General features: G+C 38.6%; 1 protein-coding gene across 7 annotated transcripts in view; it reads right to left on the bottom strand.

Annotated features, from left to right (window-relative positions):
• Positions 1 to 20100, bottom strand: part of ASB15 (ankyrin repeat and SOCS box containing 15) — a 59982-nt gene that overhangs the window by 35972 nt on the left and 3910 nt on the right. Inside the window, exons 1-2 of one of the 7 annotated variants that reach the window (XM_027855154.1) lie at positions 12463 to 12539; positions 896 to 920 (exon numbers count right to left, since the gene is read on the bottom strand). The exons of 4 other annotated variants lie outside the window; for them this stretch is intronic. In XM_027855154.1, coding sequence (XP_027710955.1) covers positions 896 to 898 — 3 coding nt within the window. In that variant the 5' untranslated portion in view covers positions 899 to 920; positions 12463 to 12539. Of the gene's footprint in view, positions 1 to 895; positions 921 to 12462; positions 12540 to 20100 lie in introns of those variants that run through there. 2 more of the 7 variants (XM_027855157.1, XM_027855158.1) reach the window with 2 other exon arrangements.

Here is a 20100-nt window from a genome sequence, read left to right as displayed (position 1 = left end):
CATCCATCCATCCATCCATCCATCCATCCATCCATCCATCCATCCATCTATCTATCATCTATCTAATAAGCTATGACAATTACTTTGTGTGATATGCTTATTACTTTTTTCCCTTCTCACTAGTCATTGCCTATGTAAAAAAGTTCCAAATGGTGTACCTTTGTACCCTTACAGTGTCTTTTCTGCTGGCCCAGCTTCAGTTTATCACACATCAACTGTTTAGGTGGGGGGAGGGGATCCTTCATTTTAGTGACATGTCCAGCCTAGAAAGGTTGAACTTTAACAATGACTGAGCCTTCTGATGCCAACAGAGCAATGGCACACCCACACTCCATTGTTAAGGAATGCTGGAACTGTTAAGTAACATTAAAAATAAAGTCTAGCAGCAAGGTGCAGCTGAGAGGAGTTACGCAGAATGCACAGCTGGAGTACTTCAATCTTGAAGCTGCTTGACTCTTTTAGTTCACTTTTTGTGGTTTTATAGAGTGCTCTGACAGTGAGGAGGAAGTCTATTCTGTTTGAAGGACAGGACTAGAAAATGTGGTATTGGGACAGACCTCTATGTGTCCTCCACTCCTAGTGTTCTGTCTCCTGAGGGGCACTGAGGGCGTCATTTTTGTTCTTGATGTCAATCTCAAAGGGGAGGAATGTATTTCAAAACATTCTACTTTCCTTTAATAATCATATGGATCTGCCATCCATGAATACAGCTGAACCTTTTCAAAGTTATTTCTTTTCAGCCTATACCAGGAAAAACAAGCGCTAAAAGCTGATTGCCTGCTATTTGAAATAGCATTTTTTATGTGTCCTAAATGTAGTTCTTTCATATTTTAAAGGCTCTTTCCTTCATCATCATCAAATATTAAAAATTTAAAAAAATTTATTGAATGCTTACCATGTAGATTGCACTGTGCTGGGCTCTGGGGAATTAAAAGAGAAACAGGACATGGGCCTGATGACATGGAGCTTGCACTTGAGTGGGGGATGGGGACAATGATAATACATCCACAAATAGACATAATCCAAAAAGAAAAAGATAAACATGTGAGAGGTGCAGGACAAAAGTTATGGCACATCAGAAGACATACCAGAGAACTGGTGAAGGCTTCATGGAAGAGGGAGCATTGGCCCTGAGTTTTGTGTGATGGGAAGAATAAAAAATGTAAAAGGTTTTTTTCCATGTATGGGGAACAACCTGAGCAAAGATTCAGAGATGGGAAAATAGGTAGAATAGCTGACATTCACACAAATACTTTGAATTTACAAAGTACTTTTTATACGTTATTGCATTTGATTCTCACAATATACCTCCAAGGAAGGTACCACAGGTTTTATTATCCCTATTTTACAGACAAAGACTAAAGCTCAGCAGGGCTGGGTGACTTAATCTAGTCACACAGCTTGAACATGTTGGAGGCAGGTTCTAAAATCCAGGTCTCTCTGGACTCCTGAGTCCAACATTTTCCTAGTTCACCACGCTGTTTCTTCCACTTGAATGTGAATAAAAGAAGGGGATGCATATGAGATAAGGCTGGAAAGGTCTGGCATAACAGGGCAAGTAGCATTGATAACTCACAAGGGCAGGGCTCTAAGGAAGCAGCAGCAGCTGTTGTTCGGGAAGTACACAATTACTTAACCACCAGTGGGGGTAACCATTAGCCAGTGAATTTAAGGATCAAGGAGTAATGGCATGTTGTGGTTGTTTCCCTTTATAGAAGCCTTCATAGTTCTACTGGTACAGATTGAACAGGAAAAATGGAAGAAAACAAGGAATAAGGCAAGACAGTCTTTGTCGTGAGCAAGGATGGCACTGATGGTTTGTAATCCAAAGGTGTCTGTCTTTGGGCCTTCTATTAGTATGCCTTCCATAAAGGAAAAGGAATAGGAAGGGTGTGTCCTACTGGGTGTATTTCTTTGGGTTTATGGATAAATTGATGCTATGTGCCCAATAGGGTATTTATTCTTTGACCATTCCTTTTCCTTCAGGGCATGATAACAGGAAGAGTTAGAGCCAATGTCACAAGGTAGGGGTGGCCCCAAACTGTGGGGGTACCTGGAAAGCCAAGTGAATATTTTTGTACCTTATGGAGCAAGCAGCAGGGAGGCAGAATCCCTGAATGCTAGTCATGGAAGAGTTTTGAGAGTGGGAGTGACATTACCATTTCTGTGCAATGAGGAAGGTTAATCTGACATTAGTGAGAAGAAAGCATGCAGGAAAAGAGAGGAGGGGGAGCAACTGAATAGAAGGCTATCATAAACATCTTGGTGGATAGTAACAAAGGCTTAGACTTGGATGGTGATGATAATAATAGTAAGAGCTAGCATTTATATAGTGCCTCATATGTGCTAGGTACTGTGCTAAGCGCTTTACAAATATTATCTCATTTGAATCTCACACTCAAAGGTAGGTGCTATTATTTTCTCATTTTATAGTGAGTTCACTGCAAAGATGGGCATCATGCTGATTACATCAATCCCCAGAATACAGGGCTTCCTCAAAGAGATTCATCAAAGAGACTAGCTTAACAATTCACATAGGAAAAAACAAACAGATGAAGAATGCCAATTGCCCAGACCAATATGTCAAATTCAAATAGAAATGGGGACCATTAAACCATGCATTATCTATGTTCTAGTGTGTTTTCATTTACTTTGTTAAGTGTTTCCCAATTCATTTTAATCTGGTTCAACCACACTTGAAAGGGTTGCTGGCTGCATGGGCACACTGCATATTTGACACCTCTGGCCCAGACCATTACATACATCTGGTTGGACAATCCATTGAGTTGGTTTATAAGTGTTCTGCATATCTCAGATAGGAATATGGGGTGAACAATGACTGGGCCCAGAATTTAGTAGGAGAAAGAGAATAGGCTGAATTATATTTAGGAAATCATGTAGTGCTTTTAACAATTCAAAGCTGCTTCCTCACACACACACACACACACACACACACACACAGAAACCATCTTCATGCCAATATTCTACTGTAATATTGTACAGCTACAAACCATGCAGCAATACAGTCTTTGGTGAATCAAAACTGCATATGACCCAGAAGAGACTTTCAGCCTGTTACCAATGATGACTCAACTACAATAAGTGGCATAAAAATAGTCCAGTGAATATATATGATTGAGAAAGAACATGAGCTAATAATGTAACAAGAGTGAAAGGTAACAGATGGACAGCTCACGTGCTGCACTGCTACTTATGAAATGTTCAGCGATCCTCTACGGAGGGTATATGAGATTGTGGACAAGAGTCTGCAAAGGATGAGAAAGTGTTGATGAGCTGTACTCTGTATTGGAGAGAGCACTCACATCAATAAAATGGGAAATACAGCTGAACCAGACCAAGTACATACACTGAGGAGATCTGTGTTTGAGGTGACCCAAGTTTGAGAGAATTGAGGGACCAATTCTCAAAATATTTGAAGGAGACGAAGATACCAATGATATGGAAAATACACACACACACACACACACATACCTCTTACTATTACCAAAAAAAAAGGAAACCAAGAAAATAACAACTTCTAACCCATATGCCTACTTTCTCATCTTTATAAAAATTTTTATGAGACTAATATTCACACAGATCAAGGATATTCTTGATGAGAACGGAACAGAATTTCACACGTGATATTCTATAGTAGTACACATCTTTACTGTCATACAATTAACTAAAAGATGTAGTGAATACAAGATTCCACTGTACTTTTTGTTTGTTAACTCTAAAGATTGTTAGTTGATTCAATAGAACAAGGCTTACAATCTATATTCTAATGTGGAATCTTCTGTGCATATGCAAAATTATTCAAGATTACTTAAAATATACTACAAAGATATTGTTTCATAGCCATCTGATCATTGTATCAAGTATGGCATATGACAAGACTATGTATACTTGCTAAAGGTATACTACAAGGTCCTCCAAATGCTCCTATTTGCAAATAACATTATTTATATTGTGCCTAGTCATTCTACAAAGCCTCTCCAGTGAAATTCATAATAATTCAAAACAGATTAGTTTAACATCCACACAGGAAAAACAAAATGGATACAAAAAATGCATATTTGCTCACACTATAATATACAGCTAGATAGGCAATTCATTGAAACATATATAACTTAGACAAGCACTGAAGAAAATGAATTGGGCACAAAATTGAGTGGGAAGAACTTAGACTTGAAATTACACTGGAATTTGGATTCCTTTTTTACATATCAGGTTAGGGGAACTCTAAGGCCCCTTCCAACTCCATGATTCTAAGTGTCCTTAAAAGATTTTTTTTCTTTTTTTAGATCAGTGATACATGATCACATGTGTATATGGATAGGAATGTGCCAGCAGAAAGGGAAAAAAATTGATGATGCATGATAGTAATATAATTGTTGGCTAGATCCTGGAAGAAGCTGTTGCTTAGAGAAAGCAACTGAAAAGTTCCCTGAAAAGTCAGTGCCTTGTATGTTGTTCAGAGTAACAAAACTAGCAAGAATTGGAGCTCTTGGCCTTCAATTAGGCTGTAACTGAGTTACATAGCCTGTTCCAAGACTATGTGAACAGAGTCAAGTTCCAAGTATTGATGAGTAATGAATACTGACATTCTGAAAAGCATTAAGATGGAAACTGCTAGCTAGAAATGGATAGTAACACTTGCTACAGTTGGTATGGAACAAATTCTACTGGCCTGAGATCGCTGCGTATATACATAAGAATTGTGAGCCAATACTCAGTGCATTCAAAGGAAAGTGCTATTTATTCATACTGTTTACCTGGAGAGGAGAAATACCAGCAAGCCTTTGGAGCTGGTGGGAGAGGATAGGAAGAACATGTGCAATGTCCTAGTGTCAACAGTCACTTGCGTTCGTATTTGAAGGGGACACCAGCAAAGATGCAGAGTAGGAGGTAGCAGTATAGCTTAGCTCTCCCCAACAATTACCTCAACAAAGATCTAGAAAAAATATCAGACTGAGTTGTGATGGAGAAATTTAAAAATAAAATCACAGTGAATCATTTTTCCAGCCTAGGACACTATAAGGAAAAAGACATAAGTCTGCAGACACTGGGGATGGGGTCCAGTAGCCAGGAAGACACCCCATGGAGTCTCCCAGTGTGGGAAAAAGGTCTTACAGATGTGTACATGGGCAAGATGAGCTGCGAGGTGACACAGTGAATAGAGTACCAAGCCTGGAGTCAGAAGTACTTGAGTACAAATCTAGCCTCAGACGCCTGCTAGCTGTGTGACTCTGAGCAAGTCACTTCACCCTGTTGGCCTCATTTTCCTCATCTGCAAAATGAGCTGGAAAAGGAAATGGCAGACCACTCCATTATCTTTGCCAAGAAAACCCCAATGAGGTCACAAGGAGTCAGACAACACTGAAATGACTGAATATAAGGGCAAAAAGAGACCCCCAGATCCAACAGAGAGGGTCCTGGGACTGTGTAGGAACAGGAACCAAATGGGGACTCTGCTCTTTGTACCTCAGAGTTAGGCTGCAAATCCATTGTGGACTAAGGGGGGGACCTAACCCTAGTAGTGAGAACAGTGAAACCCCACACTAAAACATGGGGGTCTGTGAACAAAAGCAGTGCTCCTAATCACTCAGTCTGTATCGCTATATATTTTAAGAGACTCGCTTTTGAGGGGTGCTATATCTGAATCTTCACTTCAGGATCTAGGCCTTAGACCTTGCAGCATTTTACTTGGTGAAGATAAGGACTTATCGTTCTCCCTGCTCATAAATCTATGCTTTGGGGTCTTTGGATGCTATAATTTATTGAGGGAGTAAAAAGAGGGTTGATGGCTCAGTCCATGGTTGGTCTTGCAAAATTCTCGTGCAATTCACACATGTGGGACCCTGACTACAGTACCTTGCAGGTAACTTTATTCAGTAAGATCCCTCACAAAACTCATAAATGCAGCAGGCAAACAAAAATATTATTACAATTTACATTAAAAAATATATATGTGGATATATGTGTAGATATAAATTATTATATATATCTTTAAACATTTAATAAGCAAGGGAAAGTATTCATTATAAATATGTGTGTATAAATATGCTAAAATGAACATTCATTTTATTTACTCAAAATCCACCTAGAGATATATATATGTATTAATTTTTGTGCATACCCATATGTGTGTACATATATATGTGTGATGGGTATCATACAGAAGGCAGTGGAAAGGCACATGGTGGGTGGGAGCAGTCTGCCACAAATAACCAACAAGAAACCCCAAAGAAAAAGAGTAAGGGATGTCATCAAGTAATTGCAAGACAGAAAGAGAAGATGGACGGGCGACATGGCCTCAGCAACAGTATGACAGTGGACAGCCAGAGTGCTCCACTTACTGATACCTTCTCCAGGACTGGAGAAAGCCAAAACCCCCTCGAGAACATTGAGTGGATCCTCTGTAGAGAACATTTAGGAGAACCTGGACAATAAACTAGCACAGGTAAGAAGGCTTGGACAGATTATAAGCTCCATCATTGGAGAGAAACCTTTAATCATTGTGATCATAGATCCATTTAGGTATATATCTACATATATCTATCTTCTGGACTTAAATCAGGCAAGATCTTATACCCTTCTAATCTTTACTTTTTGGGGGGGGCGGGGCTAGGCAATGACGTTGAGCGACTTGCCCAGGGTCACACAGCTAGTAAGTGTTATGTGTTTGAGGCCGGATTTGAACTCAGGTCCTCCTGAATTCGGGGCCAGTGCTCTATCCACTGCACCACCTGGCTGCCCCCTAATCTTTACTTTTGCAATTAAAACATTACATATTTTTAAACATGACTCTGCTCCTCTCACATCCTAATTATAATTTTGCTACTAGGATAATGGAGATATATTCCTATAGTAATATGTTAATATCATGTGCTAATTATGTGTGCTGCTAATACTTTCTATTCAAGGTTTTAAAGCGTAAGACTTACCAATAGTGACTTATGACCTTCAAAGCCCATGAACTACATAGCAAGCCACAGCACTTCTGAGCATTGTTTACAGACATATTCTTAGGTATAATACTCCCTATATACGTTCTATCCAAGAGCTGGAGGAACTATGCCAGTTGCAACCATAAACTTGTGATCATTTACTGGATTTTCAGCAAACTAAGATCAATACCAAACTGAGGTCAGTTCTGACATGGTTGGTTGCCCCACCCACTTCATGCACATCAGCTAGCACCACCTAGTGAAAAGCAAGTTAAAGAGAGACTGTATTGCACTCCTGCCTGGTTACCCGATAGTGCATTTTGAATTCTTTTCGGTTTTAGATACTAGATAAATTATAAAGCACTACTTTTTCCCTTTGAAATAGTATTTTTCCAATTATACATAAAGACAATTTTTAACATTTATTTTTAAATAAAATTTTGAGTTTCAAATTTCCTTCTTTCCTTCCACCCTCCCTCCTCCATAGGGCAGTAAGCAGTTTGATATAGGTTTATTATGTGCAATCATATAAAACATATTTCCATATTAGTCGTGTTGTGAAAAAAGAAACAGAACAAAAGGGGAAAAAACTACAAAAAATAAAGTGAAAATAGTATGATTTGATCTGCATTCAGACTCCATCAATTCTTCCTATGGATGAGGATATCATTTTCCATTATAAGTCTTTTGGAATTGTCTTGAATCATTGTATTTAAAGTCCTATTTAAGAAGAGACACAGTGGGGCAGCTAGGTGGTGCAGTGGATAGAGCACCGGCCCTGAAGTCAGGAAGACCCGAGTTCAAATCCGGCCTCGGACCAAACACTTGGCACTTACTAGCTGTGTGACCCTGGGCAAGTCACTTAACCCCAATTGCCTAAAAACAAAAAAACAAACAAAAAAAAAAAAGAAGAAGAAGAGACAGTGATACTACTATTAGGCTTATACCCCAAAGAAATCAAAGAAAGAAGAGAAGGTTCTACATGTGCAAAAATATTTATAGCATTCATTTTGTGGTAGCAAAGAATTGGAAACCAAGAGGTTACTCATCAATTGGAGAATGACAACAAATTATGGCATATGAATGTGATAGAATACTATTGTGCTATAAGAAATGAAGAAAGAGATGGTTTCAGGGAGACTAAGGGAGACTTGTTTGAACTGATGCATAATGAAGCAAGCATAACCAGGAGAAGACATTCTGTGTTCCCCTATGACATGGATGGCGACAGCTTCTTCCATTGGCTATGCAGCCGGAAACTGGGATAGCGTATCCCTCCTTCCTTCTCTCCTTTCCTTCCTTCCTTCCTCCTTTCCTTCCTTTCTCCAAGAGGATAAAAGTCCTATTCACAGCATAGACACCATCAACTGAGTGGGTAAAGGGAAGTATTCCTTTCCTCTCCCCCTTTTAGACCCTGTGGCCCCAAGAAATTAACTTTGGGTTTTATTCTGTTTTGTTAATCTTTTTATTTTTAGGCATAGGCAGTAGAGTCCCTAGACATGAGCTATGGTGACCTAGGAGGTAGGATTCCAGGCTAGATGTTACAACTACTCTAGGAAAGGCCTGAGAAACCAGGGTCCCCAGGACTTGAGCCAAAAGGGAGGTTTGGACTTGGAACCTGATGAAACCAGGCTATATAGAAACTGAGTTAAGTTGTGAACCTAGTCTCTCTCCCTTCCCCAGAGACTGAGATGGTAAGTGGTGAGGGGCATATTATGCACTCTAGGTATTGGGAAAGGGATGCTTGTAAACTTATTCTAGCCTTAGCTTTGAAGTAAATATTCTTTTGTAAAAGCTAATCCTATTGTTAAGTGGCTAAATGGAATTGGGGTGAATGGGACCCCTGAAATTGGAGAAACATCATCAGTGGAGGTTTAAACCAATAACAGAGAAACCAGTTATGTCCACACCCTCCTTAAGGGTAAGGAAGAACCCTGGGGTAGGGATGAAATGAAACATTCTTGGCCTTAAGGCAAGGAGGGATAGGGTAATCACTGTTGCAAATTTATATTATAACATGAATATTGTAAAAATGGACAATTCTGAAAACTTAAGAACTCTGATCAATGAAATAATCAAACATGATTCCAGATGATTAGTGAAAAAGAACAAGGCTCCCCTCATGATGGAGAGATGATGGACCAATATGTTAAGAAACAAAATACATTTCTGGACATGACCAACATGGGAATTTCTTTTGCTTGACTATGTTTATATTCTTCCTTCCTTCCTTCCTTCCAGTGAGTAGGGAAAAGAAAAGATAAATGCTTGATAACTGAAAAAATTATTTGAAAAAGAAACAAATATATTTTTCCCTATTCAGCCTTCAGTCAGATCTCCTAAATGGTTTTCTTGCCCTATGGCTATATTGATATACATTTGCACAGAGAGAAAAAAAAAATCACTCCTCCTCTACCCCACGCTGGGCAATGCCTTCAAATTCCTGTGGAGTTCCTGTTCATATGTCTCAAAGAGGACCCAATTTAATGGCTGTCCCTATGCATGCCAAATGTGTTTTAGACTGCTTTTCATCAGAAGCAGCCAACTCATTCCCTCCTTGCCCAAGAATGAGATGGACAAAGTTTTTCTCCTTTTTATGTCTAAGCTGACTTTATTCCTGGCTGAGTGAACTGCCGATAAATATCAGACCAGACAATGAGAATATAATGACTAAATAAAACAGTTGCTGGCTGACCAAATGCTGATTGCCAGCTTAATGTACCAGGAACATTGATGAGTCTCACAAGTGCAAAATTCCTGCAGGTAGCTCTGTGTAGAGAACAAAATAATGGAAAACTGAATCAGTCCAATGATGGAAGGTTCCTACCCACAGAGGGTTAGATCAATATGTGATCTGAGTTTTGCAGCATTCCCTTTACTAAAGCTACATCACCCCCATTTTCCTTTATTTTGTACTAGAAAGGGTGTAATCATTCCAGAATCTATGTCCCATGGTTGTATGTATATGTATACACCCATGTGTATGTTTATATTTATGTATGTATATACATGTATGTAGGTATGTATATACATACATATCCATACACCTCTGAGATGACTGGCATAGCTAGGTGGTACAGTGGATAGAATGCCTGGGCCTGGAGAAGACCTGAGTTCAAATCCAGCCTCAGACTAGCTGTATGACCCTGGGCAAATCACTTAACTCTGCCTCAGTTTCCTCATCTGTAAAATGAGCTGGAGAAGGAAATGGCAAACTGTTCCCATATCTTTGCCAAATGGGGTTATGAAGAGTCAGACACGACTGAAACAACTGTACAACAACAGCTGAGATGACTGGAGGATCATCAAATAAGAAGTTGCCAGCTCCCTAAATTCTTTAGGGCAGAGAAAGAACCTTTCAGTTACAGGATGATTACCTTTTAATTCCTGTTAAAGTCACCGGGCTTTCAAGCTTCAAGCAAGAAACTAAGCATCAGTGTAAGACTTCTGACGTGCCTTCTGTTGTGTTACTCTGCTGTTTTACCTATTCAGACAGTTCTCACTTTACTTTAGTGGACTGTCGCAGACACCTCTACATAAAGCAATTTTTATGATTTTTATGTAATGAGGATTTGCCCCTACCTACCCACTTCACTTAACCTATATAACAAAGGCATATACAAAAAAAACCTCTACATAAGTCATAAAATGTACTAAAATGCAGACATTAAATACTCTGCCACGATAATAAACAGAATTATGAAATGAAAGGTAAAGTTAATGATAAAGTATGCAAGTAGTGTACAGTAAAGTTAGTGTTGGTATGCAGTATGTTGCCCCTTCCCCACCCACTACACCCACTACCTTTAGCTCTGGTGGTTGGCTCTGCAACTTTTTTCATGAAGCTATCAGGAAATGTTTGGACAGTGGCTCTTATCCCCCTCCCCCTGCCCCCATATATCTGATGATAGCAAGCAGTATTATCCTCAACTAATCTTTGAATTTTTAAAAATCTTTAAGTATTTGGATCTATATTTTCAATACAAGAAAAAAATTCACTCAAATGATGAAATGCTTCTGACAACTGTTTCATTGTGAACCTTTTTGGTTTAACCTCAGACTCTAAAACTTCCTTTTCTTCTTCTGCAATCTTTGCAGCTGGTAGTTCAATCAGATCCTCAGTCAAAATCCTCATTCCTATTTCTTTCAGAATTCTTTAAGTAAAGTTGAATTGGCATAATGTGAATTTACATAAAGCCAGAACAATCTGTACTTGTCATTAGAGGCTCCTCATTCAGGGAGACAGGGCAATCATTGCCCAACTCTACCACTAGGTGGCAAAAGCAGACCAAACTTTTCAAGTCCTACACTGCTCTTTAGCCAGGGTCTAGCTCTGTAGAGCAACCTCAGAATTACTGAATCACAGAATCTCAGAGTTGGAAAGGACTCCACCTCAACAAGCATCCCTCCAATAATATTCTTGACAACCTTTGTTTGAAGTCTGGGTGCTGTCAGGTCTATACTGCCTCTCTCCTCTACCCTGCCTCAGATACTTGCTATCTATGTGATCGTCATCAAGTCACTTAACCTCTGCTACCTCACTTTTCTCATCTGTAAAATGGAGACAATGACAGCACCTACTACTGAGAGCTGTTGTGAGGATCAAATAAGACAAGATTTGTAAAGTGTTTTACAAACAATATATCAATGATCAACGTATGATCTGAGTTTTGCAGCATTCCCGTTGCTAATGCAGGGTAGATAGATGGCTCAATTGATAAAGCACTGGACCTACAGTCAGAAAGACCTGAGTTCAAATCCAGCCTCAGATACTTACTAGATGTGTCACCTTGGGCATGTCACTTAACCCTGGTTTCCTCATCTCTAAAATGAGCTGGAGAAGGAAATTGTAAACCATTGCAGTATCTTTGCCAAGAATACCCCAAATGGGGTCATGATGAAGAGTCGGACACGACTAAAAAATGAACAACAACTCTGCTAATGCAACATTATCTCCATTTTCCTTTATGCACTATATAAAGCACTATATAAATGCTGTTGTTGTTGTTACCTGCCCTGTCTCATTTGTTTGTTACAGTGGAAAAATTCCAGTCCCGGTTTTAGTTGTAACCTAGTTATGAATCCTATCTTTGACACTATGTCAGAGCACTGACTTAGAGTCAGAACTATATTGGAAGCTCAGCTCAGAAATTTATTAACTATGTGACCCCAGATAAGCCATTTAGCCTTACTGTGCCTCAGTTTCCTGATCTGTAAAATGGGGATCATATTGCCCATGGTACCAAACTCGAAGCTGCAGTTATAAGGACCACATATGAGATAAAAAAATGTAGAACCCTTTGCAAATCTTAAAGTGCTATAAAAGTGTCAACTGCTAGTTACTATCAGTTAATGATTTAACCCGAGGAAGAGAAGATACAGCGGGATATGACAGCTTCAAGTACTTGAAGGGATGTCTTACGGAGGAGGGAACAGACAGAAGGTAGAAATAGGAGCAATGGACAGAACGTGCAGAGCCAACTTTGGACTTGACATAAGGAAAAGCTACCTAACATTCAGAAGATCCCAAAGTAAAATGGGCTGCCTTGGGAAGCAGCGGCCTCCCTCTCACCAGACGTCTTCCAGCAGAGTCTAGACGGCCACTTGATGGAGAAGCTGTAATGGAGTCATTTTCTATTGTGGATTGGCCTCCGCGGCTGCTAAGGTCTCTTCCCACTCTAAAATGCTATGCCTTCAAAGTCATTCAAAGTCATTAATCAATAAAGGTTTCCTGTTCTACAGAGCAATATGGAAAAACCCGGGTGTAAGGCATAAGAAAACTTTGTTTCCGCAGATATAGAGGAAGTGGTACTAACAAGAGAATTCAGAAATTGCCACAGGGGTAGAAGGAGCAGTTTTACTTAGAACCGTTTTTCAAAACTAGTAGTGTGGCTAAAAGTGCAGAAAGTAGGACAAAGATTACAAATTGCTCAGACTTTGTGTGCTTAATGAGTCGATGAATATTATCTTCTCCTGGGGGGTGGGAGGGAGGATTAACACAATTTTAGGCACAATGTTTTATGTAGAGGGTGGTAACATATTAACGAGGAATATGAAGTAGGCGTTCTGGGAAGCTGTACACCTCGAAGTATCCAGCCAATGAAGAAACGAGGGAGGGACCTTGCAGTTTGGAACAGGAATATTAACTGCTTGCTTTCGCTTCTGCAGGGTATGTCTGCCTCTAGCAGCACGCCCACTTCTTTCAAGAAGGTATAATAAATGAGCTTGCCTCATTTACCTCGGGAGTCTTTGTTTTTCCTAAAAAGTTATTCTTAACACTGAGTAATTAGTCTGTGCAATATATTGGCTTTAGTTGCAAGACTTGAATCGGGACAAATATAGTACATAAAAGTAAATCTCCTCGAGTGCATTTCATAGGAATGGTAGTTGGGTTGTTTTTTTTTGTTTTTTAAAATTCAGCTTAACAGTCAAGGCTATCTGTTAACTGAAACTTTCCAAAGTTTTTAGAAAGGATAGTGGCCATCCCTTTTAACCGTATTTCTTTCTAAACCAGACCTGTGATTTCATAGGGAGAAGATCCCAATGAGAAACTCCCATTATTAATGGAGGCATATGACTTGTCCAGGGTCATGAAGCTAGTATGTCTCAGAGTCAAGACTTGAACCTAGGTCTTCTTACCTCGGAGGCCAGCTCTCTATCCACTATATCATGCTGCCTCTCATTCCTAGCTATAAACAGGGTACCCCGCCCAAAATCTTAGTGCAGTTTTAGGTTGTAATAATCAGAATTATAAATGCTATGAACAAAAATAATTTGAAAATATAACTATTTAAAATTTTTTACACTTCTGTTAATTTTGAATAATACATTTTTAATTTTACTTTTCAAGAGATGGGACATCCCATCATTATGCATTAAATGAGTGAAAGTTTCTGGATGACACTTTCTCAGATCAGTAGACTGGGAGGAAGGAATAGGGAAAGGGAATAAACATTTTCATAGCATCTACTTTGTGCCACCCACTGTGCTAGGCACTTTACCAATATTATCTCATTTGATCCTCACAACCACCCTAGGTGCTATTATTATCTCTATTTTAAAGATAAGGAAACTGAGGTAGACAGTCGTTAAGTGATTTAACTTTAAACACTAGCTTGAAAGTTATATCCAAGACATATCTTGGACCATAGTTTAAGGTAGAAAATGTTCCTGTAAGACTTGACTCTTTGGCACCTCTCCTATTCATCTTCATTAGAAAGTGGGGAAAGTTGATGTGCCATTTTTATACTAGTGCTTCTGCTAAAAATATTTTAAGTGCTTATTATTTTGAGCCTGAGAAGCAGTGTTGCCTCGTGGACAGAGAGCAGGCCTCAGATCCAAGAAGTCCCACAGTGGACTCAGACTGGCTGTGTGACTCTGGACAAGTCACTTAACTTCTCAGTTCTCTAGGCAACCCTCTATAAGTTGCAAAGAAGGTTTGCAGCTATGATAGAAGGAGTTTTAAGGAGACTCCATTTAAAACTAAATTGTATTCATTTTTATGAATGAATGGTTCTCTAGAGGACTCAAGTAAGGATTAGGAATTTACGATGTTTTAGAGTTGAAGGTGATTGAAAAGAAAGATTTATCCTTAATCTTTGGGTATTTTCCAGAAATTGTTATATTAGGTTTCTATTTATTTATTATATTTATTTATATATAAACTATTTATGAAGTAGTTTTCAGGATGAAATATTAATAAGTCACAAGAGTAATTCAGGTAAGACTCCATATACCCCAAAGTAGACTCAAGTTCAATGCTAACCCTCCGTATTTTTGATTTTTTCACAGTCTCTTTGTGAGAAGCAGCCAAACCATTCTCAGTTTTTGCCCAGAAGTGGATAAACTAAGTTTTAGTGATAAAAATGTATGTATCCCATGGCTTCTATTAATTTTTCTCTGTAAAAATTAATGTAAATTTTTATTTAGAAGTCAATTACACAATTTTTTTTTTTTTTTGCATTTGCTAAAACAATGCTTTGCACAAACTAGTTGCTCAAAACATATAGGAGCTGGAAAAAATTTTAGGGTTCATTTGGTCCAACTCCATCATTTTGCCAATAAAAGTAAATTACAGTGAAATACAAAAAGGCCAGGATACATTTGCAATTACAAAACTGGATTAAAAGAAATCATTATTTGCTGATTGTATCAATAGAGTCTTGGAAGAAAAATAACTTTTATTCTTTGAGGCCATGCTATTGGATAGAGAAGAGAGAATATTTTTAAGTGAAAAACTGAAAGGGGGTTTCACATACATGTATGTATGTATGTACATATAAAATTCTCTTTAAGACAAGACACTCAAAATCTTTAAACCTAGGCTCCGGAGGAAGAAAGAACCTTTGGGAAATCTCTTAGATAAAATCTTCAAGGCAAAGAGACTAGAGAAAGTAACAAAGCCTACTTGAAGTGTAAAAGGAGGGCATGGCTTCAGGTAAAAGTTCCTGAATAATTAATCATTTAAATCTGGTTAATGAACTCAATCTTTAAGACTGCTACTAGAAGAGAAAGCAGCTTCATGCAAAATCTCTTTGATAAAAGAACAAAAAGGCTGGCAACTAAAGTCTGAAGGAGAAAAGAAAGCAGTTGAGATAAAACAAAGGATAAGAGATTCTTATAAATCTTTCGGGTAATCCCCCCAGAGGCCTCTACCATTAGGCCTTTAAAGCCAGGCTTCTGGAGGAAGAAAAGAGGAAATTTCTGATGGGGCAAGGAAGAATAACTTAATTCTTCCCACAGCCCCAGATAAATTGTCAGCAAGGTGAAGTGTAAGGAGTGATAAAACTGAGTCACAGGACATGAATTAAAACCCCCATCTTCGCCACTACAGGTAGGTCCTTAAGCAAGTCACTGAACCGAACTCCCAGGCGTCAGTTTCCTCATGTGTCAAAAGAGGGGGCTGGATTAGATGGCCGATAAAATCCCTTCCAGCTCTGGTTCTGCAGCCCTATGACTTTTCCTGTCAATGCTATAAGCAACAGATCTAGAAATGCATCAAGTGCGGATGAGGATGGGAGCTAGACCCCAAAAAGGAAAAACCCTGGATTTTCTCGCAAGGCCAAATCTCGGGCGTTTGCCTGAGGCTATAATCCCATCAACTGGCCCTTCCTTGTGGCTACACCCAATCTCCCAATTCTGTCACCCTTAATCTAGCCTAGTTTTCCATTGTTTTACCTCCCTGTGGCCCCCAGCCATTTCCCACTCTTAATCCTAGCTAGGCTCCATTCCCCCTTGGCCTCTAGGTCCAGGTCCCAGGAGTTCTGTTCATCCCAGTTTATTGGCCACTCCCATTCAGATCTTCCTTAGACCTCTCCTCCAGTCACCCCAAACTACTTGGCCACTCCTGGGTTCCTCCCAGAGTCTTTCTGTATATAAGGTCCACCTTTTCTCCATTAAGATGCTCAGATTCTTATAATCTAGCTAGTAGCTCACTAATTAATGTTCAGACTCCTTAAGAGTCTGCTCAATATGACAGATGTTCTAATAAAGCTTGTCTTCAGCTGAAAGAAGGCTTGGGTCCGATTCTTTCTGACAGGCCTCGCATGTTGTGATTTTGGGGTCCCATCACCCCTAAACACCTAAATCTCAACAGTGCTGCATCATGGACCATGGGCTCAAAGTAGCCAAACCAGGCCGGATGCCAAGTTCTAGAGAATTCACACAAAGATAGTTGTTTGTTGTTCATCTTTCATTCTTGAAGAGGACCAAGGACATCATGAGGGTGATGTCTTGACTTGTGCCTGAATTTAAGTGAGGCTGAGCTGCACAAAGTTGTCAGCCTCAGTCTCTCCTTCACAGTCATTGAAGTCCAGTGGCAAGACATAAGAAAACTGACGAAGGCCCAGCATGCGGCGGGTAAGAGATTTCAGAGAGGAATAAGTTAAAACAACCACTGTTGACCTTTAAGACAGTAGATTCAGAGGCGGGGAAGAGGGGGGGGATAATCCTTGCATCCTTGATATCCCACTTGCCCTGACCTAGGGTTTTTATTTGGCTTCCATCATAGGATTTAAAGTAGGAAGGAATGATAGGAGTTCTTCTACATGGGGGTGCTTAACAGTTTTATATATAGTCTAGTGAAGTCTGTGGACCCTTTTTTCAGAATAAGGTTTTTAAATGAATAAAATAAAACATATATGATTACAAAAGAAACCAATTATATTGAAATTCAATGATCAAAATATATACATTAAAAAAAAAAACAACACACAAGTTCACGGATTCCAGGTTAAGAACTACTTGAGTCTAACCTCAGGCCCAGAGAGATAAAGATAAACAGTGATTAGCTACGAGCAGAAATCTTTCTTTCCATTCTACTTTAAGCTGTCACAGAATAAAATTATTAAAATTTTTATACCATGTCACACACATAAAGGTTAACTCTCAGTACATCCTATAGCAGATTAGAATTGGTTTTAATGGGGACAAAATTAATTATTTAATTAATATGACTCACTAGAATGGACTCTCCCCTAACATCTGAAAGAAATAAATATCTGCAACCTGCTTGGTGCCTGACAGATTGCAAGCAAATTCTGATTAATTCTTACGTATCATCTGTATTCTCCACTGTCTATGAATCCCCTATTACAACTGGGCAGAAAATAAGAAGGAAAAAGCTAACAGTTCTTCAGGGTAATTCTGAGGGACTAGAAAAGTATTGATTTTGCATAGAAGGGAACTGGCAATTGTTTGAAATAATGCAAAGAAACATGTCCAACTTTGTAACTTGTATTATGAGAATTTAGTAGTTAGCACTTTTATAACAGAAATTAAGTTATGGCAGAAATAATGTAGGATTTGGAGTTAGAGGCACAAAGTTCAAATCCTGACTTTGCTACTTAAAACCTATGTGCATAGGCAGACCTTTTACTTCCAGGGGCCTCAGTTGCTTCGTCTGTAAAATGGAGGTGGGGGCAGGGGAAACCTCTAAGGTTCCTCTGTCTCTAAATCAATAATCCTATTTTTATTTTTATTTTTATTTTATTATTATATTTATTTTTATTTTTATTTATTTTTCTCATAGAAACAATTTTTTTCTCAAATGATGACTAAAAATTTTCCCACTTTTCTGTCATTAAACTAGTTTTGAAGTTTATAAAGGTAAAATTAATTACTTATTTTCAGTCTCCCATATATTCAATCAGTAAGACAAATGTAGACCAATATATGAACAATACTTTATAACTCTAAATCACTATGTGAACATAAACTGGTAACACAGGGGTAAATTTGGGAGTTAGATTGCTAATATTTAAGAGATTAAGCAGTCCCTATATATGATATGACTTCCTCATTGCTAGCAAATACAGGCTGAAACAGATTATTTTATTTTTATTGTTGTGGCAACTAGCAACCACTTCTTCACCAGTTTAACATCTGGCACATTCTCTGCAGGTCTGCTTGACCAAGAACAGCAGTCCCTGCTCTTTTTTTTTCATTTTTTGGGGGCCCAAGAGTTAGATATCAATCAATCCATAGGCATTTATTAAAAACTCACTTTGTGCCAGGAACTGTGCTACCCAATGGGGATACAAAAAAACCAAAAACACCAAAACAAAACAAAAACAATCAGCGTCTTCCCTCAAGGAACTTACATTCTTTTTTTTTTTTTTAAGCTTTCTCTGCCCATAACAGATTTATTCAGAACCACTAACTTGAGTTTACCTGTCACCCATGCACACCTTAACTGTATTAATATCAGTTCCTGATGTCCAGGTAAGACTTCAAGAAGTTATGAATCAGTCTTATCACAGCTAATAATTTTTCAAAATGTGCAGTTTTTTTTAACATTTAAATTTATTATTTATTTTTAAAACTTTTTTTCTTTGTAATTTTTAACTTCTATATTCTCTCCCTCCTTCCCACCCCTCCCCTACCCATTGAGAAGGCAAGCTATAAGATTTCAGTTATACCTGTGAAATCATGCAAAGCATATTTCCATAATAGCCATTTTTAAAAGCAAGAAAAATAAAGAAAGTGAGCAAATTACACTTTAGTTTGCCCTCAGAGTTCATCAATTCTCTCTATTCAAGCAGAGAGCATTTTTTTATCATGAATCCTTTGGAATTGTCTTAGATCAGTGTTTTGATCACAGTAAGCAAGCCTTTCACAATTGATCATCATTACAACACTGCTGTTACTATGCACAATCATCCACTGGTTCTTCTTACTTCACTTTGCATCAGTTCATATAGGTCTTGCCATGTTTTTGTGAAACCATCCCCTTTGTCATTTCTTATATATCATAACAGTACTTCATCACTATCATATGCTGCAACTTGTTCAGCTATTCTCCAGTTGATGGGCATCCCCTCAATTTCCAGTTCTTTGCCAGCACAAAATGAACTGCTGTAAATGTTTTTGTATGTATAGGTTCTTTTGCTTTTCCTTTGATCTCTTTGGAAATATAGACTTAATAGTGATATTGCTTGGTCAAAGAGTAGCAGCTTACATTCTGATGGGACAGGCAACATTTAAATCAGGATAAATAGAGTAGAGGGAAAGTAATACAAGTAGGGAATGGCACTAACTACTGGGTAGACTGGGAAAGGCCTTCTAGGAGAGGTAGTACTTCAGTTGGGTATTAGAAGAGACCAGATATTCTAAGAGGTTGAGAGGGAGCATTTTCCATTCATGGGGAACAACCAGTACAACAGCAGGGAAAAGGAGATGGAGTACGGTGTAGAAGGCAGAACAAGGACAGTATGACTGGGTCACTGAATATGTGGAAAAGAATAGAATGTAAGATTTGGAAAGGTAGATAAGGGCCAGGTTGTGAAGAGCTTTAAATGCCAAACAAAGGGTTTTATATTTGATCCTAGAGTTAATAGGAAGCCACTGGAGTTTACTGAGCAGGGGTATGACATCGTCAGACCTGTGCTTTAGGAAAATTGCTTTGTCAGCTGAGTAGAGAATAGACTGGAGTGGGAAGAGACTTGAGGAAGGGAGTACAATTTGGAGACTCTTACAATAATTCAGTTGAGAAGTAATGAGTCCTGAAGTAGGGCAATGGTGTCAAACTCCAATAGAAACAGGAGCCATTGCACATTAAGGATCCCTGCAGGTCACATATTAACTTAGAAAACCACATATATTATATATATATATATATATATATATATATATATATATATATATATAT

This window comes from Vombatus ursinus, unplaced genomic scaffold, assembly GCF_900497805.2.
Source record: "Vombatus ursinus unplaced genomic scaffold, bare-nosed wombat genome assembly UNPS02010788.1, whole genome shotgun sequence".
In the NCBI taxonomy this organism is placed as follows: domain Eukaryota; kingdom Metazoa; phylum Chordata; class Mammalia; order Diprotodontia; family Vombatidae; genus Vombatus; species Vombatus ursinus.
This window is presented reverse-complemented; position numbering and strand designations above follow the sequence as displayed.